The following is a 26712-nucleotide window of genomic DNA, read 5'->3' as shown; positions in this document are numbered from 1 at the left end:
CAATGCTGTCACGATCACTGTAGGCCACAGCATTTCATAGCATTCAGCTCACTATCCATCTGAATGTCTAGAATAAGTGATTGGGGGATCTCTTCCAAGCACTGGTCTCATGGCTGGCGCAGATGCCCAGCTCTGCCTCCAGCAGCCTTGAAACAGCCCTGCAGGGAGGATGTCCTGTTTCTCATCCTCTGAGGATGGCTTTTGGCCCAGCCCCACCTTGCTGAGGGGAGCAGGAGGCCACCTGCTTTGGAGGATGCCAGTGGGCCTGTGATGTCTCCTCTAGTCAAGACCCAGACCCCGTGCAGTCCTGATGAGCAGATGCCAGCTGCCCCTTGGCCACCGACCTCCCTCTCCATCCTGCACTGCCTCTTACATTCCCTGAAATAATCCACACTCGCAAAAGCACAGGAGCATTCTGGGCCTTCCTGGAGAGTCCACGGGAGAGTTGGAAGGGAAGATTTACCTCTTGTAGCTTGAAAATCTTCATTGCCTGGGGCTCTTTTCTTTCAGTTACTCACCTTCATGCTCTTTCCTGGGTCTTCTCTCTTCCTGACCTTCATGGGCCCCATGCTTAGCTCCTCCAGGTCCTCCCTGCACTCCCAGCTCTCCCCCAGGCCAAATCTTCCTACTCTAATGGGGAGCAGACTCCCTCTTCCTCAGAAGACTGAGTGTCAGCCTGCCTGGGCGCAGAGGCCAGCACCTGCCCTGAAAGAGCCTCCCCTCCTTGGAGACCCCACCAGCTGTTCCCTGCAGATGCTGTAAGAACACAGCTTTCTCTGCAGGTCATACTGCCCGAGCAGACAGAGGCCATGGAGCCAGAGCCAAGGGTGCAGGGGAGGCCTGGGCCCCACTCAGAGAAATGAGGGCATGAGAGAGGAGAGGAAGAGGCTTGGCCATGGTGGGGGAGACAGCATTTCGCCCCACAGCTCTGAAGCTTAGGGGCCACCATCTTCTGTTGAAGATTGCCACCAGCGCCCTGCCCCTCAGCCCTGGTAATAAGCCTGCCCAAGCTAGGAAGAGAAATAGAGCCAGATACCAAGATGAAAGGCAGGGAGACCCCAGGTCAGTTTCTCCACATCACACACACCTTCATCACCAAGAATGCCACTGTTAGCAGGCAGGCAGGAGTTTCTGTTTTCTGGCCAGGCCGGGGAGGGTGGGATCCTGCATGCCCGTCTGGTGAATTTGCCTTCTCTGAGTTTACATGCATAGATGTCTCCTTTTTGGGTAGTAGCCAGAGTTCAGGCTGCAGATGCCCAGTGGGTCTCCAGAGTGTTCGGCCATAAAGAGCTTGCACACAGGAGCTGGAGCCCACTGAGGCCTGTGGAGCTGCTGTACTGCCCTCGGTGGGAATGGGCCTCTTCCTACTGGACCGTGGAACAAGGGTGCAAGAGCAAAGGGACCCTCTTCTACTCTTCATCCTCCTGTCTCCTCACCCATGTCAGCCTTGGCAAGGTCACAGGGCCTGTGGGGCTGGGGAGGGGCAGTGAGACGCAGAGAGGTGTTCGTTAGTCACTTCTGAGCCCCCAGGCTGCCTTAAAGACCCTCCCCTGCCCTCGGGGCCCAGAATGAGGACAGGATGGTGGTCCGGTGCCAGGGCCCTCAGGAACCACAGAGCTGTGGGCAAGGGTGGGCCTGCTCTTCTCTGTGACTCCACCCAGCGTCCCTGGTCAGCAGTCTTCCTCACCTCATGCTGGGGAGAGTAGGGGCAAGGAGAGAAGGGGGTCCCCCAGCACACTCTGCTTTCCCGGGGAGGCAGGGAGGTGGCCACAGGACATTCAGTTACCTGGAGAGGAGGGTTGTGGGCTCATCAGGATGATCTCCAACCAACCTCAGGCCCCTCGGAAACCAACACGGAAGGGAGCGTTTAGTCAGGAGCAGAAGTAATGGAGAACAGATGCCTTTTTCTGCCTGATTTGGAAAGCAAGTGTTGGCACTAAGATGAAAACAAGAATATCAGCCTACGAGTTAAAGGATTTTAAATGAGGTGTTTTAAAAAAGGCGAACAAAATTGTAGTGGCGATCATGTATGTATATATGAAAATAGAGTCTCACTCATCCTGAGTATTTCTGGGCTGTACGTTTATTGAGTGAGTTTATTTTCTCTGTATTCTTCAGATTTTCCACAATGGGTAAATGTTTCTTTTCTACCCAGAAAAACAATTAACATATAACTGTACAAAAGAAGACATAATCAGAAATGATTACTGATCAGTTTTTAACAGTTGAAATATGAAAGTGCCACAAAGTTGATTATGAAACCTTGGCCACCATGTCCCCTGGTCGGACTCGCCCGTCTCTGTGGAAGGGCCTTCTCGTGTGAGGCACAGGCTGTAATACAGGTGGTAGGAAGAGTAGGGGATGGGGGGTCCTCGGAAGGCCCAGGGTGAGAGGAGGCCCCTGTAGTGAGAGGGAAGTGAGGCTGGGGCAGGGTTGGGGGGCACAGTGCAAAACCCTCTGAACAAAGCCTGTTCCTCTTCCTGCTCTGGAGGAGGTGAGGGAACGGGTCAGAGCTCAGAGTCTTAAACAAGTCCTGTTAGGGAAGCAGTTGTGCAGGATCCAACAGGGCGACCTGCATCAGGCACCAGGCTCAGAGGTGGCTTCTGGAGGAGGGGATGGTTAAGCAGCAGCCCAGGACATTTAGTGAAGAGGACCCTAGAGTGCCCTCAAGGTGGGACCTGGGACCTGAAGAGGCTGCGGGCTGTGAACCATGCACCAGGCTGGGACAGTTGGCCCCAGGCTTGGTGTCTGTAAGAGTCTCGTACAGGAGAGCTGGGCCCCATGGCAGGTCCTGTTCTCTGGAGTTCTCAGTGGACCTCCCCAGTGAAAGGCACAGCCAGCCTTGCAGGGGGACCTGAAGTTAGGACCACTGATCCTCCCAGGCCTTTGGGTAGCTCTCAGTATCTCTGAGCCTCCATTCCTCAGCCCTGTGATGAGGCTAGGCGCAGTAAAGATCTAGCATATAGGTGGAGCTGCTACATCTGAGGAACTGATTTAGGGACTTTTGTTTTTTTTTTAAAGACAGGGTCTCTCTCTGTTTTCCAGGCTGGAGTGCAGTGGCACTGCCATAGCTCACTGCAGCCTTGATCTCCCAGGCTCAAGCGATCCTGCTGTCTCTGCCTCCCAAGTAGCTGGGTACAGGTGCACACCACTATGCCTGGCTAATTTTTTTATTTTAATTTTCAGTAGAGGTGGGGGCTCACTGTATTTCCTAGCTGGTCTCAAGTGATCCTCCCATCCCCACTTCCAAAGTGCTGGGATGACAGGCAGGAGCCACTGTGCCCAGCCTGAGTTGGGGACTTTTATGAATTTCCCTCAGTAGGTACTGCTTACCACCAAGAAAGCAACCCAGGAAGCAACCCAGGGGTCTAAGGCTGGGTAGGGGGAAGAAAAATGTCCTCAAATGCAGTTCAGTGATCATGGGAGGGATGGACCAGAATGATGGCAAATTTCTACCAGCACCTGCTGGCCTCCAGGATGACACTAGACTGTAGGGGGGCCCCTCTAAGAGGTCACTGCAGACAGTTGCCCCCCAGAGTGCTATGGAGTGGTGCTGTAGGGTGTTCAGGGAGTTGGGTGATGCAGCTTCTGCCCATGTGAGGTTTACCTGCTCATTTTAGCTGGTGGGATCATCTGACATCCTTAAGGAGGCACCGGCGAAATGCAGTCATGGTGACAGAGCACCAAGCCTCCTGCCCCAAAAACTGAGTTTTAAAAGACACTTGTTTCGTTCCTTGAGAAGATCAGAGGACCCTGGTAGATGCCCAGGTTTGCCAGGTCACAAGGATGCCTCTCAAGCCCCAGACTCTGCAGTACTTTGGGAGAGGCAGGCCAGCCTCTGGAGGCGATCCTGCAGGTCGTGGGTCCCCTTGGCTGCAGCAGACATGCCAGTGGCCATTCTCAGGGTGGCTGCCGCAGAGGACCTCACTGTCCCCTACACCTGTGGCTGAGGCCAGGATCCCAGGCTCTCATTCCTCCCCTGAGTCTGGTTTCCTCGGGTTCATTCGCTGCCTGGCGCCTGGCTTCAGTGCTCTGGATACTTGACCTATCTCTCCTGCATGAGACTCAGAGACACTGAGCCCTGGGCCACCTGTCCCAGCTTGGTGCATGACTCAGAGCCTGCAGCCTCTTCAGGTCCCAGGACCCCCGTTGAGGGATCACTAGAGTTCTCTTCACCAAATATCCTCTGGGTGGCAGCCCAGTTAGACAATTTGCCAGCTTCTGATTTGGGTTTCTCTCCAATATGTGATCTCTTGCCTCACTCCCTTAGCTCCAAAACACTAGAGTCTGGCAGTTGGGGCTCCAGCCAGGAGACTGAGAGAAGTCTGCAGAAAGAATAGTGCACAGAGAACCCCTGGCCTCGAGGTTCCAGAGCCTTTTGCTTGACTCTGTTTTCGAGCCCTGCCAGGCAGCTACTGCTGCTTCATGGGTAGCTGAGAAATCTCTGCCCACAGCTTTTCTGTCCAATACCTACAATTCCTCCAGAGTCAGCACCTAGAAAGTGGGCAGGATGCTCCTTCCATCTTGTGTCCATCCTTCTCTGCATATCTGCTTTACCCTTCCCCACTCTCTCTCAGACAAGATTTCTGGACTTCTCAGTGCACAGAGGGGAAGGTGGATGATACCTCAGAGCTCCCAAGTTTACATGTGATAGTTTTGCCCAGCCACTGAGTCTCACTTTCAGCCTCTCAGGTCTGGTTCCTAATCACCAGGAGAGAAGATCTGGCTTATCTGGCTTACCTGGCTTGGATCACTGGTGTTGCCCTGTCCACTCAGCTGTCAGAAGGATGGGGACATGCAATACAAACGTGGCTCCTAGGGATCCACTTAGTGAATCAGGGACACTGCCCAGAGAAGAGTTGGTGGCCCATAGAGAGCAAATGTCCTTCAAAAAGTGCTGCTAGAAGGGACATCCCAGGGCCCAGCAGAATTCAGGGTAGCAGCTTCCTGTCTGAAGATGAGGGTGAAGCATCAGAAAGTGGCCAGGATAGGCCATGGCCTAATTGGATGGCTTCCCATCCAGGGTCTGCAGGCGCAGGTGGACACTGCTGATCAATAGCATCGCCTGGGCCCTTCCACATGTGCACTCCTACCCAGGCTCTGTGGACTTGAGGCTAGGGCTCTGTGTACAGAAGATTAGGGGAAGTATATTAGTCTGTTCTCAGGCTACTAATAAAGTCATACCCAAGACTAGGGAATTTATAAAGGAAAGAAATTTAACTGACTCACAGTTCAGCATGGCTGGAGAGGCCTCAGGAAACTTACAATCATGATGGAAGGGGAAGCAAACACCTCCTTCACATGGTGGCAGCAAGGAGAAGTGCCGAGCAAAAGGGGGAAAAGCCCCTCAGAAAACCATCAGATCTCGTGAGAACTCACTATCATGAGAACAGCAGCATGGGGGTAACCACCCCCATGATTCAATTACCTCCCACTGGGTCCCTCCCATGACACGTGGAGATTATGGGAACTACAATTCAAGATGAGATTTGGGTGAGGACACAGCCAAACCATATCAGGGAAGGACCCTGCTTCTACTAAGACCAAGATTACCAAGGCCTCAATGTAATTATTTTCTGCTCTCCAACCTCCTAGCCCAGAAACAGGGACTTAGGGCTTTCTGAAATGAAATCCCCAGGATACCTACAACCTAATGTGTACCTAGAAATGATGGAGTGAAGATGGCCTTTCAGACCCGCTTGACTGGTCTGAATACTCATGATGCTGTTGGCCCAGGAAGTGCCCTGGCTGCTTCCACCTCAATAGCACCACCCACTCTGCCTCTTCCCAGTGTCATGATCTTGGGCAAGTGACTCCACCTCTCCAAGCATCAGGTTCTTTATCTATAAGGTGGAGATAATAATAGTGCCTGCCTCACAGTGTTATATGAGTAAATGAGATGCTGAGCGAATCCTGCTTAGCACATTGCCTGGCACCCATTGTCTCATCACCACCACCACCACCATTACCACCATCACCATCCTCATTCCATCCTCCCACTTTCACTGTCACCACCACCACCATCATCATCCCGTCATCTCGTTGTCCTATCATTATCATCCCATGACCCCATCCTCCTCCTCCTCATCACCTTGCACACCCCTTGGGACTGAAGTGTTCTATATTGTTGCCAGTCGATGTCTTCCCCGGACTCAGGCTCCCACAAGCTCCTGGTCTGGGCAAGCCTCAATTGCCTGTTTCAGCCCTCCTTCTGACTCCACCTAAGATCCCTGAGAGGGGACAGTCAAATGGCCTTCCTAGGACAGTGTTCAGCCACAGGTTCTCAGAATGACATTGGGAAAGGTATCTGTGGTTCTGGGCTATGAGCCCTTATGTCAGTTACCAAAAAAAAAAAAAAAAAAGAAGAATCTATGATTTCTGTGGTTCCTCTGATACCACCACCCAATCATTTTGCATTTTCTGGCCCTGAACATTCAAATAACAAATTTTCTCAAAGCAGGGACATTTCCAGACACTTTCAGATTGTCTGGTTCCGGGGGCTGAAGATCCTAGCTGCTCTATGCTGATGCTGGCCTGCCAGGCAGCCAGAGTTGCCCTGCCCAGCAAGGTCCTCCTCCAACTCTGGAGGGCTCACCTAGAGGGAAGGCTGTTCACTTCCACCCTGACTCTATGTTCCTAAAGGTTGGCCTGGAGAAAGGTCACACTGGTGCTGCTCTTCAAGGCCTGGGGTCGCTCCCCCTGGCTCCAGAGAGAGCAGGCTCTGACTTCCACAGCCTGGAGCAGCCACCCTGGCACAGGCCCTCCACCCGCACCAGAAAATGAGCCTCCCTTTGTGAACACTTGAGTCTCTGTCTCTAATGACAGGCCAGCAAGGTGATGCCTCCTTGAGCCTCAGTTTCCTCATCTTAAACTGAGAACAGGGCCCCTCTCACAGAGCTGGGCATGCTCTTGTGTGAAAGCATGTAGTTGGCACGTGGTATGCCGTTGAGAAGAGGCAGCTGCTCTTCAGTGCCAGGCAGCAACTGCCAGGAGACCGCTCCACTGGGGCCACCAAGGGACCAGGAGACCTGGGAGGTGGCCCCATCCTGGGAGATCCCCAAGCCTAAGAATCTTGTGGTCATTCAGTCTCAGACACTGACAAATCCCAGGCAGCGTGAGTGCAGGTGGGGACCCACAAGTAGAGGAACCTCTGAGAGGAGAATGCCAGCAAGAGCCTGCGGTGGCCCAGTCCCTGCGACAGACCCCACCGTGCTGCCGCTGCCACCTCTCCCTCTATCCTGAAAGGCCACAGTGGGCCAGTCCCTGCGACAGACCCCACCCTGCTGCCGCTGCCGCCTCTCCCTCTATCCTGAAAGGCCACAGTGGGCCAGTCCCTGTGACAGACCCCACTGTGCTGACGCTGACGCCTCTCCCTCCATCCTAAAAGGCCGCATCTCACAGTGTGGTGAGGAACTTGGGCTGCAGAGTCAGACAGTCCTGGGTTCAAGTCCTAGCTTACAAGACTCATGCCTTGGTCAAGTAGGTTCACATCACTGAGCCTCAGTTTCCTCATTGTGGGGAGGGTAAGGGTGCTTTACACAAAGTTTTCGCGACAGCGTGAGTGCACTCGATGAAGTTGCAGGGGCATCAGAGCGTGTGAGCATGTGAGCGCTCACCACCTGGTGACTACTTGGTCTGTCGAGAGCCCCCCAGCGACCCCTGGTATCCTTGTGCTCCCCGCCAGTCCACTCCTCACTCCTTTAGGGAGGACATGAGGAAAGGCTGCTTACGAGACTGGCCTGCTTGGAAGATGCTTGTTTCAAGCTCTCCATCAACAGTGTCCGTTCCTTCAAACATCTGTGAAATACGAAGCCTCGCACTGTCTCACGCAAAGGGAGAGAATGATGGGAAGAAAGTAGCCGCGCTGGCCACTGTGCCCTGTCTCAGGTGCTGTGCAAACTGCGGACGATCTACTGCCATCACATTCTCCTCAGGTAACAGGGAAAAAGACTCATGAGAAGAAAAGTGGCCAAGGGGCCAGAGGGCGCGGCTCTGGGAAGGCGGACTCCATCCTCAGCTCCCAACAGGTGGCAGCTCAGAGCTGGAATCCAGCTCAGGTGAGGCGGAAACGTCCCTGGGTAGCAGACAAAGCCACACAGGATCTCACGGCAGGAAAGGCCATTGTCAGACCCTGCTCAGAAGAAATCCCTGGTTACAGCTGGAAGAAGAGCAGCCCCGGAGGCAGCCGTGGCCAGTTCCCCTGAGCAGTGCTGCTTCTGCACGGGCTTGTGCAGTGACCTGCCGTGCTAGTGCACTCACTTGCGAGGTGCCCAGCATGTGGTGTCGGTAACAGTGAAGTTGGTGACTGTTTGACCTGTCCAGAATGAGAGACTCATGGTTATCTGCATGGGTCACATTCACTTGCTGCACTCCACCCCTCTTTCTGAGAGGGAGGTGGCCATTGGGCCAGTGGCCTGGTAGTTTAGCACACGAGGGCCTCTCTTGTCTGTGCTACAGCTCAGTATGGGTGGTGGTGGGGTCAGCCTATGACCATCCTGACACCCGTTATGTTAGAGAACTGGGGGGTCAAGCACATGCTATGGTACACCACCTAGAGAGGAGGAGCCGATGGGCAGGAGGCTCAGGGGCCTGGAGCAGCCATCCCAGCTAACCATCAAACTCCCACCAGCCCTGGGCCCTGGACACTGGACCCGAGATGGTCATCAAGAAGAGCTCCTTCCTGGGAGGAGGACAAAGGCCCCTGGGCAGGTCCAATGTACCCGCTGCAATGCGTGAGGGCGGCCCCACACCACCCACAGGCGCTGGTATCACAGAGCAACAGGCAGCAACCTACGGCTGACCATGGAGGACTGAGGGGATCTTACAAAGGAACTCTGGGCCTCATCTGACTTATTAAGTTGATTATATTGTTGTCTGGCCAATGGGCAAGAAGAGCTGTGGTCAGAGAGTAGGCCATGCCTCAAGGGTGGGGAGAAGGTTGGAACATCAGGTGGATACGGGACGTGAGTCTTCTAAGACAAGAGAGGCTAAAGGAGAAAGAGGGTGCCTCCCTGCAAAGAGGCAGAGCAGGAAGCTGCACGTTGCCCTGGAAAGGCTCACTGCCGGGAGTGCAGGTGAGAGGAAAGCCAGAGGGCCGCCCACGGAGCAAGCTTGGAGCATGGACTCCTGGATGCTGCAGCAGGTCACAGAGCAAGTTTGCAGGGGCCTGGCTGGAGCCACAGAGGAGACTCCAGTGGAGAGGATGTAGCAAACAGAAGGCTCCCGTTATGTCCTGGTGAATGGCCCCCAAGCCCGACATGCAAGGCTGCCCACAATTCTGTGTGCACTTTTCAAGTGGACTTGCCATGGATTGTCGGGGCTGTACAGTGTTTGCTATGAAACATCTCAGCCCCAAACTGAGGCAGGTGGGCATGCCTGGATTTTAATCATGCTCTTGACACTGGAAAAAGGGTGAACACTCAATAAAACGTTGAATTACCTGGAGACTTAGAGACTCTGAGGGTTGCTGTGTTTACTGGCCAGGCAGCTCCAGGTGTGCTTGCAGTGTGGCCGAGGAGGCCGGGGAGAAGTTGGGGAGGGAGGGAGGTTGCTCTGCGGGGCTTCCTGAGCTAACTGATTATGTAGTCCGGGGTGCTCTTGCCTCCTTCAGGAGCATCTGGTCTTTCAAAGCTCTTGCTAAAATTTAACCCTTTTCCTCTGAAGCAGGGGACGTCTCTATGCCACCCTGGGGCCCAACTGGCGGGTTCCAGTTCGGAACTCTCCCAGAACCCGGAGCTGTGTCTACAGGTATCCATGTGTTCATGTGTTCATTTGTTTGACACATAGCTTGTTTTATGGCGTGTTGGATGCCAAGCACTGTGCTAGAGGCTGCCGAAAGAAACAGACACAGCCTTTGCCCCCGTGAGGCTACTGCCAGGTGCACTGGCTGTCCCAGAGGAGGTGAGGGGCACTCAGGAAGAGGAGGGGGAGCTTACTTGGTTCCGGAGATCAGGGAGGGCCTCCCTGAAAAAGAGACTGGAAGAATGATAGGAATTTGCCAAATAATTGGAAGTAGAGGGGCAATGAGAGTGCTGCCAGCAAAGGGACAGCGTGGGCTGTGAGGCAGGAAGGGCTGGATGATTCGAGTGAAGGGAAGGGAGGGAATGTTGGAAGGAATGAGAGACGGCAGGGACATGAGATGAGCCAGAGCCGCATCCAGCATCCAGCAGGGGTGAGGATGGTGGCTCAGACCTTAAGAACGACAGGGAGCCATAAAAGGGGCTTGCTGTGGGTGGGTGGAGGAGAGGAGAGGGGGAGGGTGGAGGCACTGGCCAGTGTGGATCCAGGAAGGTCAGTGGAGCGCACTGGGCAGTGGCTCAAAGGATGGTCCGGTGGCGTAAGGTGTAGTGGGATGGCTAAGATGGATGGTCAGACATGTTTAGTACCTGATCCCCAGTGCATCCTTGGGATTGATTAGGTTACGGGGCATCCGAAACAGAAGAAAACCCCAGCTTTCTGGCTGAAGCAGCCAGCAGGGGGTGGTGCCATTCCTGGGCCGTGGGCAGATCTGGAGCTCAGGAGGGAGGTGTAGGCTGCCATGCCCTTGGACGCCTTCATCTGTAGGTGATGCTTGAGTCCCCAAGAGAGACGATGAGTGAAGAGCCTGGGAAAGGTGTGGGGAATGGTGCGTGTGGGCTTGTGTCCCTCTTGTCACTCCACACCGCCTCTTCCCGTCCTCGCTGCTCCTCTGAGGCTCCTGCCAACACCAGAAGGAAGGGCTGCTGGAGCTGGGGCTTCACAGGCACCAGCTCCTCAGGTGTGGAGGCGCCCACACCAGCCCCAGGGAGCGGCCAGGCTGCGGCCACGACAGAAGCAGCCCTCAGGATAGGTTGGGGGTGCTGATCGGGGCCTGGGTTATGAGGAACTTGGTCACCAAGCCTGGAGCTTTGCCGCCCCAGAGAGACGGGTGTGGGAGTCCTTGGCGGTGGGCCCTTCATGTGCGTCATCACCTGGCCCTCCCCTCCGGGCCTTGCCCTGTGCTGTTGAGTCTGGACTGCTGGGACATCACGGACTTGGTAGTGGGGGCACCTGTGGTCCCCAGTGAGAGAGAGGGTGCTTGACCTCAGCTCCTCCAGGGCGATGTCTGACCGGTGGTCTCTCCTCAGCCCCACCGGCCCGTGCATCTGTTCTCTGGGGAATTCGGCAGCCGTGCCCACCATGGAGGGGCCTCTGAGAAGAAAAACCCTGCTCAAGGAAGGGCGGAAGCCTGCGGTAAGTACAGACCCACATCCACCTGGGCAGCAGGGGCTTCCGCGTCTGTAAATAGTGCTCACTCCTAGAGGTCTCAGCAAGAAAGTCACATGCGTGGCAGAGGCCCGGCTTGCAGTGGGCGTGCAGTGAGCTGAATTCTCGGGAATTACGCCCGACACTGCCTTAAAATGAACAAAAGAAGGGCTCCCTGAGTAAAGGAGCAAGAGAGGGGAGGGAAGACGCCTCCTCTCTTGGTCCTAGGTGGAAGTTAGCATTGCCGGGGGGTGGTGGAGGGCCAGGGAAGAGATGGGGCCTGCAGTGGCATTGATGGGATGGCTGGGTCTGGAATCAGCCAGGGGTCCTCTACCCCCATGACCCCTGGTGGCATCACTCAGCCTCTCCTTCCTCTGTAGCTGTCCTCGTGGACCAGGTACTGGGTCATACTCTCAGGATCCACCCTCCTGTACTACGGAGCCAAGTCCTTGCGGGGCACAGACAGAAAACACGTAAGTCCCTTGAAAGGACTCTATTACTGGGACTTCCTCTAGTGGGGAAGGGAGCTCTGTGAACTGTGGAGGATGGTGGTGGGAAAGGGATCTATGTGAACTGCGGAGGATGCAGGTGGGAAGGTGGCAGGGGAGGGAGGGAGCCTTGCCTGACCCAGGTCGGCCTCCCTTGTGGAGTGGAGGGCTGGGCCCGGGTCTCCGGCTGTGTTGTTGCTCTCCTGCAGTATAAATCCACACCTGGCAAAAAGGTTTCCATCGTGGGCTGGATGGTGCAGCTGCCTGATGACCCTGAGCACCCAGATATCTTCCAGCTGAACAACCCTGACAAAGGTAGGCAGCAGGCCAGAGCTGGTGCCTGCAACTGCTCTCTGCCCATTTTCTCTCCTGCTCAGTGTGTGCATTTTGAAGTTATTAGGAGCTTTTGAGGCTGCTGCCTTCCCTTTGCTTTAGATTCTGATGTTCATAGGGTCCATGCTAGTCCACAAAGGCTGCATAGATCATGGCTGGCATGTCCTTTGAGCAGGGTACGAGGCACAGGGTGCTGGAATCCTTTTTGCGGCCTTACCTGTGGCTGCTGGGGCCCATCACTCCAGGAGCTGTAGCCTCACGGTCTTGGAATAAATAGTAAGGCTGGATGAGGCAGGGCCGTAAGGCTGGAAGGGTCTTGGCTCTGGGGAGATTTCAGGGATCCCCTGACATGCCTGTGCCATGAGACTCTGGCAGTTTCCAGATCCAAGGCCAACTCAGAGAAGAACGCTCTTAACTTCCCAAAGCTCCAACCTTCTCTAGCTGTCTCCCAGTTCCTCCTGGTTCCCACTTCATGATCATGCTGCGAAGGAGAGATTCTGGACACCATCCTGTCGAGTAGCCCTGTCTTCATTGACATTTGGAACAGATGTGGCAGGTCTCCTCAGTAACCCATGTCACATGACAAAAAATCCAAAATTGCCTGGGTCAATTGGATTCCAACCAGGCAAACTGACTGGGGCTGGAAAATCCCCACGCATTTTCACACCTTAACAGGAATGTTCTACTGTAGGGTTCATGAACACACAAATCACCTGGAGATCTGGTTAAAATTCAGATTTGGATTCAACAGATCTGGGGTAGAGACCAAGATTCTGCATTTCCAACAAGCTCCCGGGTGATGCAGATGGCGGCGCTGGTGGGGAGACCATGCCTTGAGTTTCAGGCTCGAATGTTCTTAGCTGAGAAGCAGAGAAACAAAGGGAGCCTCCAGGATCCTGGAATGGGGAAGAGATAAATTGCCAAGTTCTCTGCTCAGTGTCTGAGTGACTGAAGCCACATTTGTTGCACACATGTGGCAGTGTGTCCTGAGTTTGGTTACCATTGTTCCTCCCTCAACAGTCTGGACCAGATTAGTAGTGGTTTCTTAAGGAAATGTGACACAAGGGGTGGCCAGGGTCCATGGACAGAATTCAAGAGGTCTGTGAACTTGGGTGTGGAAAAAAATGCATCTTTGTTTTCAGTGACTTCTGATTCCTTCAGTTATGAGTATAAACATCCAACAATAAAAATGTTAGCAATACCTGTGATTTTATCTCCAAGAGAAATCACGTATTGTTACAGACATTTCAAAATGTCACTTATGCTTATCTCTTTGAAATTACAGTACAGTATCAGACTTGTACTAGATCTTGTTCTTAGTGCTTTAATATAGAAGCACCTATAGAATTATACCACTGGTTTGTTTTTTAGTAGTTTAATAACTATATTTGAGTATTATCGATTTCCTTTGTCTTTTATACTTTTGGAAACATTATTCTGAGGATGGTCCACAGGCTTAACCAGACAGCCAAAGGCACCATGGCCCCAAAATGGTTAAAAGCCATGGTCCAAAGAGACCACTGGAGGGAGCACTGGAGGCTGCTTTCTCTGCATGTTCCGGCTCACCTGGGCCGACCTTCCTAGTTTAGTTACCCGTGTTTACATTTATCTTTATGCCACAGTCACCAGCTGAGCCTCCTACGCGGCCCTCTTCTTAACTCATGGTTTCTCTATCCATCAGGCAATGTTTACAAGTTTCAGACTGGTTCCCGATTTCATGCAATACTGTGGCACAAGCATTTGGATGATGCATGTAAAAGCAACAGGCCTCAGGTAAAGTCACCAAAATCCTGCTTGTTACCTGAAATATCCTCTCCCACCCTTGGAACTAAGGGTCCTTAGAAAACAGGGTTCTCTTCTTTCAGAGCCCATTAGCCACACTCTCAGATACCCTCTTCTGATCAGCATCTTCCCTTGAGACAAGGCACCCCCTTGCTCAGCTTAGAACCAAGCCCAGCTCCAGACCAGAACTTTGAATCTGGTTCCTGTATCTTTCCCACAATAGGAAATGCCACAGAAACACCCACTCGGGGATAGTTTTGAGCAGCTGCGATATCACCCCAGGATCAGGTTCTAGCATCTATTTAGGTCATCCCTGCCAAGAGCTGACTTCATGGGAATACTCCACACTCACTCCTCCCTGCCCCACAACCCTTGGGAAGAATGCAGCTAACTTAACTGACAGCCAGCCACGGGCCAGGCAAGGCCGCTGGTGAAGGGGGTCCCTAGCTTCTCAGTGTGTTTGAACCAGTAGATTCTGTATTGACATAGGCCCCCTCTGGCCTACTGGGCCTGGCTCGTGGTATGGCCCCCTCCCCTGGTCGCCCCCAGCCATCCCACCAAGGGTGTTACATGAAATGCTTCACGTGCAGGAATTGGCTGAATTCTCCCAACATCCCTGTGAGGTAGATTCTCTTACTGTCTCCATTTTGTGCTGAGGATTCTGAGGCTCAGAAAGGGGCAGACACACGTTTAAGGTCCCATGTTAGTGAGCAGTGGAGCTGGGATTGAACCCAAGTCTGCCTGACTCCCCTGATTCGCTATTTGTTGCCCCTGAGCCCTCCTGCCTGTCCTGCCTCCACTTCCCTGGTAACCCCCGCAGCTGAGCAAAAGACTGGAAGCACATCCCCAGCTGTCCAGGCTTGTGAGAGAAATGGCTGCCTTTGCCCTCAGCAGCAAATGGGAGCGGGCTGAAGCCTCCTGCTCCCTGGGGGTCAGGTGGGCAGCATTGATGCTCCTGTCCCTAAGTGTCCATGGGGTGTGTTCCCCAGGGATCAGCCAGAGGAGGAGTGGGGGAAGCAGGAGTCCTCTCCTAGCCCATCTTGGGAGGGCTAGGCGCATGGCATAGAGGGTGGCGCTTCAAGGAGGACAGTCGGGGGTAGTGCCTGGAAGTAGACTCAGCAAGCCTCCTTGCAGGTAGCAATTCTGAAGTCTGGGGGACCTCAGCAAAGGCAAGTTCATACCAGGCATTTGGGTCCAGGAGGATGGGGACTTCATGGTGCCACAAGGCACAGTCACAGACTTCTTGGTCCCTCCAAGTGGTTCTGGAAGCTGGAGGGAGGTCTCTAGTGACAGTGACAGGTCCTAGGGCTCGGTGCTCAGCTCGGTCCTATTCAGGATCTATAACACAGATGAGGACAAATACAAGCAGCTGATTGAAATTATAGATGATAAGAAGCTAGAAAGCAGAATTAGCAAGTTCTCAGAATTAGTCCTTGACCAACTAAAACAGGACAAGACCAATACAAGAATAAACAGGTGCCACAGGTTCCAAATAAATTGCAGTTGATTCCCTTGACTCACCCATCTGACTTTGGGGGATTTGTCCTAGGGATGTGCCCACACATGTGCTCAAAGCTGTGTTTAAGAATGTTCACTGCAGCATCGTTCTTGATAGGAACAAAACCCTGGAAGCCTATGTAACCCTCCGGGGGTCCCTGTTGTGCAACACTTGATAGTTTTTAGAAAGAGGGAGATCAGGGTAAAAACATTTGGAAAGGATGATCTTGTCTGTATAAAAGTTCTAAGATGATACACAAGAAATGGTAATTCTATCATTTCTAGAGAGCTTTATATATAGTTTGTACACTGAATAAATGTAATTGGCCATCCGTATGACGGGAAGACAAGGGTTTTGGTTGGCAGCCATGTCAAGGTGATCCCTTGAGACAAGGTGCCAAGACCTGAACGAGACTGCTGCCGCCTCAGATTGCATTAAGAGAGGAAGAGCATCCTGGCCTCTTCCACGCTGGTCACACCGTGTGTGTCTGGGGTCCCTCAGTAGCTCTGAGGGCCACTCTCTAAGAGCACAGCACACTGAAGCTCACCTACCACACACAGGAAGCCAGAGCAGCTCCAGGTCCAACGGGAACTGACAGCCCCAAGGTGGACCACGTGGAGGGCAGTGTGGGGAAGGAGGCAGGGCCCTGTGCCTGAAGCCTGGGCAGCATGGTGGTCCCAGCCAGGAGCCACAGTGGTAACCCTGAGCAAAACCCATTGTCCCTCTTTGGAGAAGCGGCCAGAGGATGACAGCAGCCCCAGCAGGCAGCGCAGGCTGATCCCGCAGAGCACTAATGGGTCAGTTTCACGTATTGGCAAATGTGGTGTAGCATGGCAAGGCTACAGTTTTTAAGGATTTTTGTCTGACTTTCAGACCTGGAGGAGGGGATTTTTCTTCCTACTTTTCCCCCTTTTTATTTCTAATTTACTTTCAACCAAATATTCCCACTCTATGCTACATGTAATAATAAAAAGTTGACAACAACTGAAATATTCAACAACAGAGGATGATTTAAGTGAATCACAGTATATCTGTGTGATGGAATGCCAGGAGGGTGTAAGAAAGGGTGTGACAGAAATGCATCTATTCATGTGGAAAAATCACAGTCACTAGATTGATTTTCTATCCTGTGGAACTGCATGTCCTAAACTTGTTTTTGTTAACACTGAATACACTTAAACCTTATCTATAACATATGTGTAGCTATAAACAACAGCAATAAAACACCCTATTGCCACCATGTGCCTAACAGCAGAGCCACTAGGGCCTTGGAATGCTGTCCCTCACCATGGCCTCTTCCTACTTTGGCTTGTTCCCCTCCCAGCTGTGCCCCAGAACCGCTCTGCTGATTTGTCTGCTGTCTGCTGATTATTCCCTTAGAATTACCGGTCACATACTTAATTCCTTCATGTATTGTCTGGGGTGCATTTTAAAACTTTCTTATAGGCCAGGTGCGGTGGCTCAAGCCTGTAATCCCAGCACTTTGGGAGGCCGAGACAGGTGGATCACAAGGCCAGGAGATCGAGACCATCCTGGCTAACACGGTGAAACCCCGTCTCTACTAAAAAATACAAAAAACTAGCCGGGCGAGGTGGTGGGTGCCTGTAGTACTAGCTACTCGGGAGGCTGAGGCAAGAGAATGGCGTGAACCAGGGAGGCGGAGCTTGCAGTGAGCTGAGATCCGGCCACTGCACCCCAGCCTGGGCGACAGAGCGAGACTCCATCTCAAAAAACAAACAAACAAAAAACTTTCTTATAAATAGAACCATAACGATGCATTTTCTTGTGTCTTGCTTTTCTCCTATAACATGTTCCTAGGATTCATCTGTGTTACCACATGTAGCAGTCATTCATTTATTTGTGCTGATTTCATTGTTATCAGTTCTTCTGTTGGGCATCCCGGGACTGATTTTCTGCTTTTTTGCTGTAGTGAACAGTGCTGCTAATGACCATTCTTAGAACTGTCTCCTGGTACATGGAGAGGCATTTTTTTCCTGATTCATCATTTGACCAAAATGACACCAAAATGGATTTTTTTAAATGAAATTATTTCTAATCAAATCCTCCCCCAGCAGTGCCGATGGAGGAGGGCTGGGGCTGAGGGCCTGTTGGCAGCTTTTGGGGTTGGCAGAAACACTCTGACCTTGGGGCTAGTAGTCCCGCCAGTAAAGGGGGCTAAGATCTTGTCCTGGGCACAGAGCTGTGGGAAGGTCTTGGGGTTTCTGATATCCCTGAACTGACTCTTTCTCCTGTGCTTCCTTTTACCAACTCCCGCCACCCACCCTCTGCACACACCTCAGGCCTTCAGGATTTGTCTCTCTGCCCCAAGCGCAGTTTGATTTTCACTGAAGGAGACAGGTTGAGAGCATGGGCTCTGGGTTCTTAGCCCTGCTGCTTACTTGCTGTGTACTGAACCTCTCTAAGCCTCAGTTTCCTCATCTTCGTAATGAGGACGATGCCAGTGCCTGCCCCGTGAGGTTGAAGTGAGGACTTGAGGACGCAGTGCACATAGTGGATTCAAAGCAGTGCCCGGCGCTCAGCTGCCACTTCACATGGGGTGGCTATTGTTATTGCCATGCCCTCTCCCTACCCAACCTGCTCATTCCCAGACTCATGGGGAAAGGCCTGTCCCTTCCTCTAGGGACCACCCCTTGTCCTCTGAGGTCGAAACTTTAACAAGAGACTGAGCTTTCTCTTCTAGGTACCTGCAAACCTTATGTCATTTGAGTAAGTCTCTGCAGGACGTGGCGTGACTTCAGAGGCTTCTGGGAACCCAGGCTGGGCCTGGTGGTGAAGAGCAGTCCTGGGCACAGGCTGTGAGCCAGGGTGCTGGGAAACTCACAGCCAGACTCAGGGGACACGGCCTGTGGTCTCACCATCCCAGAGGGCTCCACCAGTGCAGGATCCACCTGTCAGTCCCCAGCGACTCTCATGACACTCATTCTGCAGCACCGCCTCTCGGGGCAGTGGTCACCCCGCTCTCCCTCTCTGGGCCCACCACCTGCATCTGCGACTAGAGAGCACCCGGCCCACGTTGGGTCCTCTGTGCTTTCTACGGCACAGAGTGGACAGCGCTAACTAACCTGCGAGAGGGGCCCGAGAGAAGGAACAGCTGTGGAACAGGCTTTTTACACCCCAAGTGCGTGGGGTTGCTCACCCACAGGGCTGCCTCAGATTTTGTACAACCCCGAAGCGTCCTCTGCGTGTGCGTGCTGTACATGTGTGTGTGAGTGAGTGTGAACTCTTCAAGAAACATGCATTTTGGCACAAGACTTGTGACATCACACACTTCATTCGCTTTGAGGCCCTGCTTTAACCTTAAGTTATAGCCCTGTCCACCAAGGAAGGTCAGAGTGAGAGCCTAGATTCCTCCTGTGTTGAGGGTCCCTCATTCTTTTACTGTAAACAAACAATGCCTTAAATTGTGTCTTGTTTTCTGTTCCTATGGGTGCTATTCATCTGGAAGGCCTGTTTCCTGGGGCCCCGGGTCCCTTCCAGGCCTCTTTGCTGTCAGCCCTTCTGAGACAGGACCTGGCTTCAGGACTGTGGACTGGGCTGCTGGCCTGCTTGCTTCCTCCCTTCCCCATTCTTAGCAGGGCCTGAGGCCCTCCTCTTCTCACCCCTCCCACCATGCCAGAATGGGAAGTTGTGACGTTGCAGCGCCAACCGACGTGCTCATAGTGATCAGCTGTGCAGGAGCCAGGAGGTGCCAACCTCTCCCTCCCCGCAGGGTGAAGCCTGTGCCCCCATCATCATCTCACCCCTTTGCCTCCACTGCCAGGGCAGGGCCCACCAAGATTCCTGATCATGAAGGGAAGCTGAGTGACCCTGAGACCTTAAGCTTCCCCAGTCTTGGCCCCAAACGCAGTCACCAGCAAGTTTTCCATTTTCCAAGTCCAAGGGCACAATTGATGACCGTGTGACAAGAGAGCAAAGCCCTGGGGAGTGAACAGTCCAACCTCTGCATTCAGTTAGGAGCTCCTCACATGAACCACGTCCTTATCTGTCACCTTTTGTCACATTTTAAAGTGACTTATTTTGCACAAATACATTTTTATTCAAAATAATAAATTCCTCTTTATCACAGTATCTTCTCTTCCCGCTTCCCCTTTAATTTGGATATCCTAACTCTGAGAAGTTAACTGTTAAACAGTTTTCTGGAAGAGACTGAATTTCTGGGTCCTTGCAGCTGTCATGGTTTCAGAGCTCACACTGATCAGGCATCAAGCTACCCTCAAGAGTTTCTGGGCTGGATGCTTCAGAACAACATTGACACCAATAAACTGTAATAGGTCAGTTTCAAAACGACCAAAAGACCCACCACTGTATTTTGACCAAATAATGACAACTTCTCTAGAAATCTGAATGACTTGGTGAGGAAAGTAGTTGCCACCAGGGCCTCATTTTGTAGTTGAGCCTTACTGTGCTTAGTAATTCATCTTCCTTTTGAGCAAAGACTAGAATACTTTCCTGCTAAGAGAAAACTCCAGGTGATAAAGTTGATGCCATCAAACCTTGACACTGGGTGCTTTGCACACCCACGCGGATGTTGCCCCTCATTCTCCCGATGACTATTCGAATCAGCATCTAGAGGCTGAATGACAGTGCCAAACACTCCAGGCACCTCTGACCAGAACCATGCAGTGTTAACACTTTAACTTACATTCAATCTGATTCTACCTGTTAACTTCTCAAAAGTCATAAGTTTGGATGAAAGTGCAAGATGTGGAACATCAACTACCTATTTTCCTTGGGTTTTTCCATTCTGCAAACTGTCCAGGTTTTTCACACATGGAAGTATTATAGATGCCAATCCAAAACCTCAGAATTTCAGGCACCACAAAAACAAGTCATTTTCTATCCCTTATAAGTTTGTCTTTTCTTTCACAAATGTCTCAGCCTAATTTGAAATAGCACAATCACAATTCAAAATGTTTAGTCTTCTCACTAATTTAGTCTGTTTCCACGTCCTCTCCCAAGAACATTCTTAGCTCGGAATCTTGAAGAATCTCCTTAGACTTTGTTGGCAAAAGCCTTATAGAAGCAGTAAGAGCCTTGACCACACTGGAAGAGTCCTGGAGATAAGGCTGGAAGACACTCAGCTCTCTAAGCAGAGGCTCGGCCAAACATGGGCATTGAATGCTGCTTGTCTTCCCAGTGTTGGTTTGAACCCTGTGAGCCTGAGACAGAGAGGGCCAGGCACCAATCACAAGGTGGGAAAGTCCATGGGTGGACCCTCCCCCTGGAGGGAAGCATTTCTAGTTTTCGCTCCTGGACTGTCCAGACTGCACCAATGTTTATAAAGCCATTGAAGGGATTATTTCTTGCATGCATATGCTGTATTTTTTTAAGCAAATAGATCATGGCACCCCAAAATGAAAGTTACAGAAAGTTTTCTACAACTGTGGAGTTGGTAGCTGGTAACATTGTTGTCCCAAGAACAACTCACCTCTCTCCCTAGGACAGTTGAACATGTTTTGTCATTCAAGATCAGTCAAGTGCATTCTGGCAACTGACATATTGATGGAGGATTGATTTGGTAGAGAGCAGTAGAAATCTTGTTCTGACTGCCCAGTGAGAGACTTTGGCCCCCTCCCTCCCTATAAGGCTGTGGAACCTGAGGAAGTACATACTTGAAGAGATTCTGTTTAGGAAGAAACTCACTCTCTTTTGCCAATTGCATTTATAGTGCTTTTTTTTTTTTTCTTACCAAGATGGCCAGTATCATCTTACCCCACCTCCCAAGCCCCAAGAGGTGTACCTTTTCGGATGCCATTTTACAGGCGGAAATGCTCCATGAAACAGGAAGCCAGTTGCAGGCAACATCTGCTCTGTTCCTCAGGTGGGGCCCAGAGCCCTTCCCCGACACTGCTGATGTCCGTAACCACTGGGGAGCATTGCCAAAAACACAGCTTTCTGGTTTGTGAGCCCATAAGTGACTTAAATCAGCTTTACATCATTTTTACATATCAAGTGGTTTCATGTTAAAAAACAAACTCCTAGTCCTTTAGAAATAACAGATTCTCTGCACAAAACCACCCATTCATTCATTTATTCATTCACATCACTAGCAAGTGCTGCCTGTGCTAAGAACAAGTCAGAGCTGATCCCTGCCCTCACGGACCTGACCACTCAACAAACAAGTAGTCCCCACCACACATATCTCCTTAGGCAAGACTTTGCTTCTCTCCTAGCCCTGAGTATAAATCCTGTGCATAGATTGCTCCAGAAAGGCATCAAAAGGCTCAACAGACTGAATAGCCTCTTGATCTGCGAATTCAGTTGCAATGAGGATGAAGTCACTATCCTACAGGCTGGTTGGCCCAGAAGAGCCAGGCACAGAGCTGCAGTTGGCCATGCCGAGGATTCCAAAGGTGGAATGAGAGAGTAGGGTTGAAATGTCACAGTATTTGCTCCATAGGTTTCTGTTTTTAATTTCAATGTTAAATAACTACAATATGAGCGAGACCTGCATTTTCTTGGGTGTTGAGAACTTGTACCATGGACTTGAGACCGCCTTGCAGCCGTATGCTGCACAAGCGTGTACACCCCCTGGGCAGCCTCAAAACCCCGCTTACAGCAGCAACACAGGAGATCATCTGTCCATTTTATAACCATTCATCTCTTTATCCATTTCTGAACGACTGTGACTATTCACTAATGAAATAATAGTAATTAATTAGTACGGTATAATCTTGAATAAATTTCGTGCCAAAATGCATGGTTTTCCACTTAGCATTCAAAATGTTGCATAGAGAGTAGTTTTCAATTTCTTATGTACTCTTCGAAGTAAGTTGAAAATCAGTTTCTACATTTTAATTCGTTTCCTGTTAAATCTGTTGCACTCTCCTGGGCTGTCTTTTTTTCCAGCAGACCCCTGCATGCAGTTGTGTAAGGACTTTCTCTAATTCTTGTGAATTGTCTCACCCACAGTAACCACTGAACATCCATCAGCCCTCCATGGGGTTCTTTAGATTTTTGGTGAAGTATTTTGTTACCTCAGTCTTGTATCAAGTTGCTGTATTTTTCAGCTTGTTACATTGATAATAATTATTTCACTAATTAAATACTTTAATGTACAACATCTTTGTTTACTTTGAAATTAAATGTGTTTTCCAATGAATACTGCTCAGTTTATTAAAGTCACACACATTCACTTAGCAAACAGTTGCTGTTTCAGATAGACACAAAGGAGGCATGGGGAGCCCAAAACTCAGCTAGGACGTAACCAGAGCATCAAAACCATGCGGGAGCAGCATCCTCAGGAAGGGACAGGCACTCCAGGGAGAGAGGCAGGAGACGTAGGATGCTTTAGAGGGCAGTGGGTATTTGGAGATTCAGTTCAGAGGTTGCAGAACACATGAAGGGTGGGGGCAATAGAGAGACAGAAATGAGAAGGAGCAGGGTGAGGCTGGGAAAAAGGCAACCCGATCTCACTGAGTACAGGTTTTGTGGGAGTAATGGGATTTTAAGTCCGAAAAGGTATGTTGGGAGGACTTCATGATGTTAGGCAAAAGCTCAGAACTCCACTATACCTCGCTTGGAGAAAAAAGAGGGCTGTCTTAAAAGGGTTATCTCATGGAAACCTGAGGGGAGGACCAGGGGCATCGCTAGAGGGGCTGGAAGGAGAAATAAAAAGGCCTCCTCTACATCTTTCTCTCCGTGCTATCTGGGCAGCCCCTTCGTTCTCTCACAAAGTTCAGGCCTTACCAAGAAAGAACCTGGAAGTCATTGAGGAAGTGTGCATCAGGGGGTGGTGTGATCCCCTGGCCCGGACTGCCTCAGTTTCCCAGCCAGTGCCTTCCAAAGCTGCAGTGGCCAGTCGCCCAAGCACAGGTCCCCCCACACAAGCACAGTCCTCGGGCTCTGCTCCACCATCCCAGTTCCAGGCCAGCATAGCCACACCTCCCTAGCTACGACAAAGCCCCGCTTGCCGAGGTAGCCCTAGCTTACCACCTCCTCCTGATTTAGACGGCACGGTGGCCCCAGCTTTACCCAGATGGGGTCGCTGCCCTCAATCACAGTGCAGTGTTCAAGGGCCCTGAGAAGAATGCATTTGACTTAGGGAAGTGAGGATGGGGTTGGGGGTTGTCACAGTTAGAAACTAACAGTCAAGACGCGAACCCACAACTGGTATTCTGCAAAGCTCCAGCCCCTTACTTAGCCTTACGGTGTCAGGCGCCACAAACGGCCACCAGAAGACAGCAGTACCTCCCCCTTGATGGATGGCAGGATCCCGGAGCCAACGCAGACCAGACGGCGAAACGCCGCTTTAGCCACGGGTGCGGGCATCTACCACGCGCGGAGCCTGCGGGCAGGCTGGACGAGGGCGCAGAAGGCGGGAGGTGACTGGGCGGGGCCACCGAGTGTAGGCGGGGCCTCTCGCGGCCGGGCGGGGCTGTGGCAGGCCCTGTCAGAGCAGAACTGAGGAGGCGATGGAGCTGATCTGGGAACGGAGTCGGTGGGAGCTTCGAAGGGAAAAGGCGGGGCTCCTGGGGGCGTGGCCATACCTGTGGGCGGGACATGGGAAAGGAGCGCCCTAGGGGCGGAGCTACAATAGAAAGGGCCAGGAGGTGCTGAGGCGATGAGGGGCCGAACTCCAAGGGACGACGCTCGAGAAAGCAGAGGTTTGGGGTAAGGGCGAGGGCCTTGCGCGAGCTCAATAGTGCAGGGGTAGGTGGGCGGGGCCAGGGTCTGTGCTGAGGGGCAAGCAGGAGGGGTGGGGTCGTGGACGGGACAGTCGAGGATAGGTTGGGCGTTTTGGGCCTGTGGGCCCCGCAGAGGTGGCGAAAGCCGACGGCAAGAACCTGGCGGGGCTGGCGCGGGAGGGGCGTCACCGGAGCGCGGGGCGGGGCGTGGGAGCGGCCTGCTCCGGGCTGAGGGCGCGGGGCACGCAGAGCAGGAGTTCAGAGCGGGGCCGGGGCGGGGCCTGTAACAGGCTGAGCGGGCGCGGGGCGGAGCCGGGACCAGGGTGAGCGATCGCGGGGCGGGGCCAGGACCAGGGTGAGCGATCGCGGGGCGGGGCTTGGGTCCCGAGGAGGGTCCGGGCAGGCTGGAGTTCGGGGCGGGGCTTGGGCGGGGCCTGAACCAGGATGAGAGGCGCGAGGCGGGCTGGGTCGTGGTTCGGGGCGGGGCCGGGGCGGGGCCGGGGCCCAGCGGGGGGCGGGGGGCGGGGCGTGGGCTGCGGCTTGCGAGCCGAGCGGCCGGCCGAGGCCCGAGCCCACCCGAGTGCGCCCGAGCCCGCGGCCCCCGCCCGGGGCGATGGAGCCGGAGCCCGGCGGGGTGGCCGCTGCGCTCCTGCGGCAGAAGAGGGCGGCGCTGCGGCGCAGGGGGTGCAGCTTCGAGAGCCCAAGGTACTGCGACCTGGTAGGGGTGCGGCCGGGCGGGGCGCTGGCCACGTGGGGGGATGGCGATGTGAAGGGACAGCGGGGCGAGGCCGCGGCGTGGGTAGGGTCAGCGGAGGCTCTGAGGAGACCAGGCGCGGAGCCCGGGCTGAGCGGCCGTGGACTGTGGGAGGGGCCGGGCCGTCGCGCTGGAGGTGAGGGGACGGGTGTCGGGCGTCCAGAAGCGTCGGTCCAGTGGCAGGCCCCGCACGCCCGCTGCTTCGGCGGGGCATGGGCTGAGGAGAACGTGCCCTGCCCACCTCCGGTAAACGCTCAAGGGCAAGGTCGGGAGCTCACCCCTCTGTCCACTGGAGGCTTCCTTCCGGCGCCCCGCGTGCACCGGCAGCCGCACACCTGCTGCCTCCGCGTCCCGGCTCGCCCTGGCGCCAGCGGCCCCCGCGCCCCTCTCCCTCGCGACGCCGGCCTCTGCCCGGGCCGCCGGCGCCCCTCGGCTGTTCTTCCTCCGGGGCCTCTCGCGGGACGACCGCCGCCCGGGCGCATGCCCTCCCTCAGCTTCCCTGGCGTTCCCTGAATTTGGAACGGATTCTCCTGCTTCGACGTCGCTCAAGTTGGCCCTACCATTTTCTCAGGTCTTGGAGATGACTCCAGCGTCCTCTCAGCCACACTTCCCGTCTCTGTTCTGACGCCTCTGAAATCCACACCCCAGCCGGCCGCGGGAGGGGTCTCCCTAAAGCTGTGACTGTGCCCTTCGCGGCCAACACCCCTTGAGGAGCTCCCCATCGCCCACAGCAGTGGTAGGGACCAGAGTGGGGGACAGAGAGAGAGAGGGATGTGGACTCCGACCCACACTGAGGCCAGTAAGAGGGTTCCATTGCTGGGATAAAAAGCAAACTAACCAGGATGCTTAAGATGAGGTGCGGGGCCCTTGACTTGGCCTTAAATCATCCATCCTCAGTTGTTGGCATTCCCTGCCTCACCCTTGGCGCTCCAGCAGTACTGGTGAGCCTGGCATATAAGCATCGCGGGGGCAGGGAACAGAGCTGTCCTGGTCACTGCTGGGTGCCCAGAGCTGGCTCAGGCCTGGCCCATGGGACATCAACTGTGTGTTGCATGAGTCAGTGTCTGACCCCCTGGTGCTTCCTCCCTTGTGCTGCACTGTTTCTCATCTGGGCCCTTACTCATATCACACTCTTTTCTCTACTAGAATTTTCTTTCCTTTCCTCTCTGTATACGCCCACACCTTCTCCTTCGGAAGTCTTCCTTGAACCCCAGATTGAGCTCTTTGCTGTGTTAATAATCTGTGCACCTGTCTTCAAGTCCCCATAACACTGTGTGTAGTTACCCAGGTAGTGTCTCTCCCCCACTAGACTTGGAGAACCAGACAGATACGATCTCTGTCCTCATGGTGCTTACATGCTTGTTGCTGGAGCATGAAGGATGTGAAAAACTGAACCCAGGGATGAGGCTGAAGAGACAAGCGGGAAGCTGGATCCCTCAGACCTGAAGCAGAATACATGGAGCAGCGCTGCCCCATGGAATTTTCCGCAGTGATGGAAACTTATAATCCATGCTGTCTGTTATGGTAGCCTCTAGCCACCTGTGGCCACGGAGCACTTGTAATGTGGCTAGTTGAACTAAGGAACTGAATTTTACATTTTATTTAGCTTTAATTAATATAAATAACCGCCTAGTACTAAAGTCTACCATATTGGGCAGTGCCAGTTTAGAAAATGTTTTCCTTTGAATTCCCACTTTTATTACCCTCTCCTTTGTCTTCATAACCTTACACCTGAAAGACTAATGATTTCCTGGCCTCCAGAGTTTTCTTATTCTCGATTTGGTACTCCATGACATTATCTTATTAGCTGTAGGATAAAAATGATTATCATTTTTTTCTGACTATAAAACTAACTTGCAGGCCAGGCGCAGTGGCTCACGCCTATAATCCCAGTACTTTGGGAGGCCGAGGCGGATGGATCATTTGAGGTCAGGAGTTTGAGACCAGCTTGGCTAACATGGTGAGACCCCATCTCTACTAAAAATA

General features: G+C 52.9%; 1 protein-coding gene across 12 annotated transcripts in view; it reads left to right on the top strand.

Moving 5' to 3' along the window:
- The window catches only part of RALGPS1 (Ral GEF with PH domain and SH3 binding motif 1), a 306693-nt gene extending 284246 nt beyond the window's left edge, over positions 1-22447 (top strand). For 3 of the 12 annotated variants that reach the window (XM_023217125.1, XM_023217117.2, XM_023217115.1), the window contains 6 exons: positions 9664-9747; positions 11106-11211; positions 11604-11696; positions 11921-12026; positions 13726-13817; positions 18026-22447. In XM_023217125.1, the coding sequence (XP_023072893.1) occupies positions 9664-9747; positions 11106-11211; positions 11604-11696; positions 11921-12026; positions 13726-13817; positions 18026-18055 (511 nt within the window). In that variant the 3' untranslated portion in view covers positions 18056-22447. Of the gene's footprint in view, positions 1-9663; positions 9748-11105; positions 11212-11603; positions 11697-11920; positions 12027-13725; positions 16315-18025 lie in introns of those variants that run through there. The other 9 variants (XM_023217122.1, XM_023217116.2, XM_023217120.1 and 6 more) reach the window with 6 other exon arrangements.
- The last annotated feature ends 4265 nt before the right edge of the window (positions 22448-26712 follow it).

This window comes from Piliocolobus tephrosceles, chromosome 14, assembly GCF_002776525.5.
Source record: "Piliocolobus tephrosceles isolate RC106 chromosome 14, ASM277652v3, whole genome shotgun sequence".
Taxonomy (NCBI): domain Eukaryota; kingdom Metazoa; phylum Chordata; class Mammalia; order Primates; family Cercopithecidae; genus Piliocolobus; species Piliocolobus tephrosceles.
The sequence above is the reverse complement of the archived record's forward strand: the minus strand, read 5'-3'. Positions and strand labels throughout refer to the sequence as shown.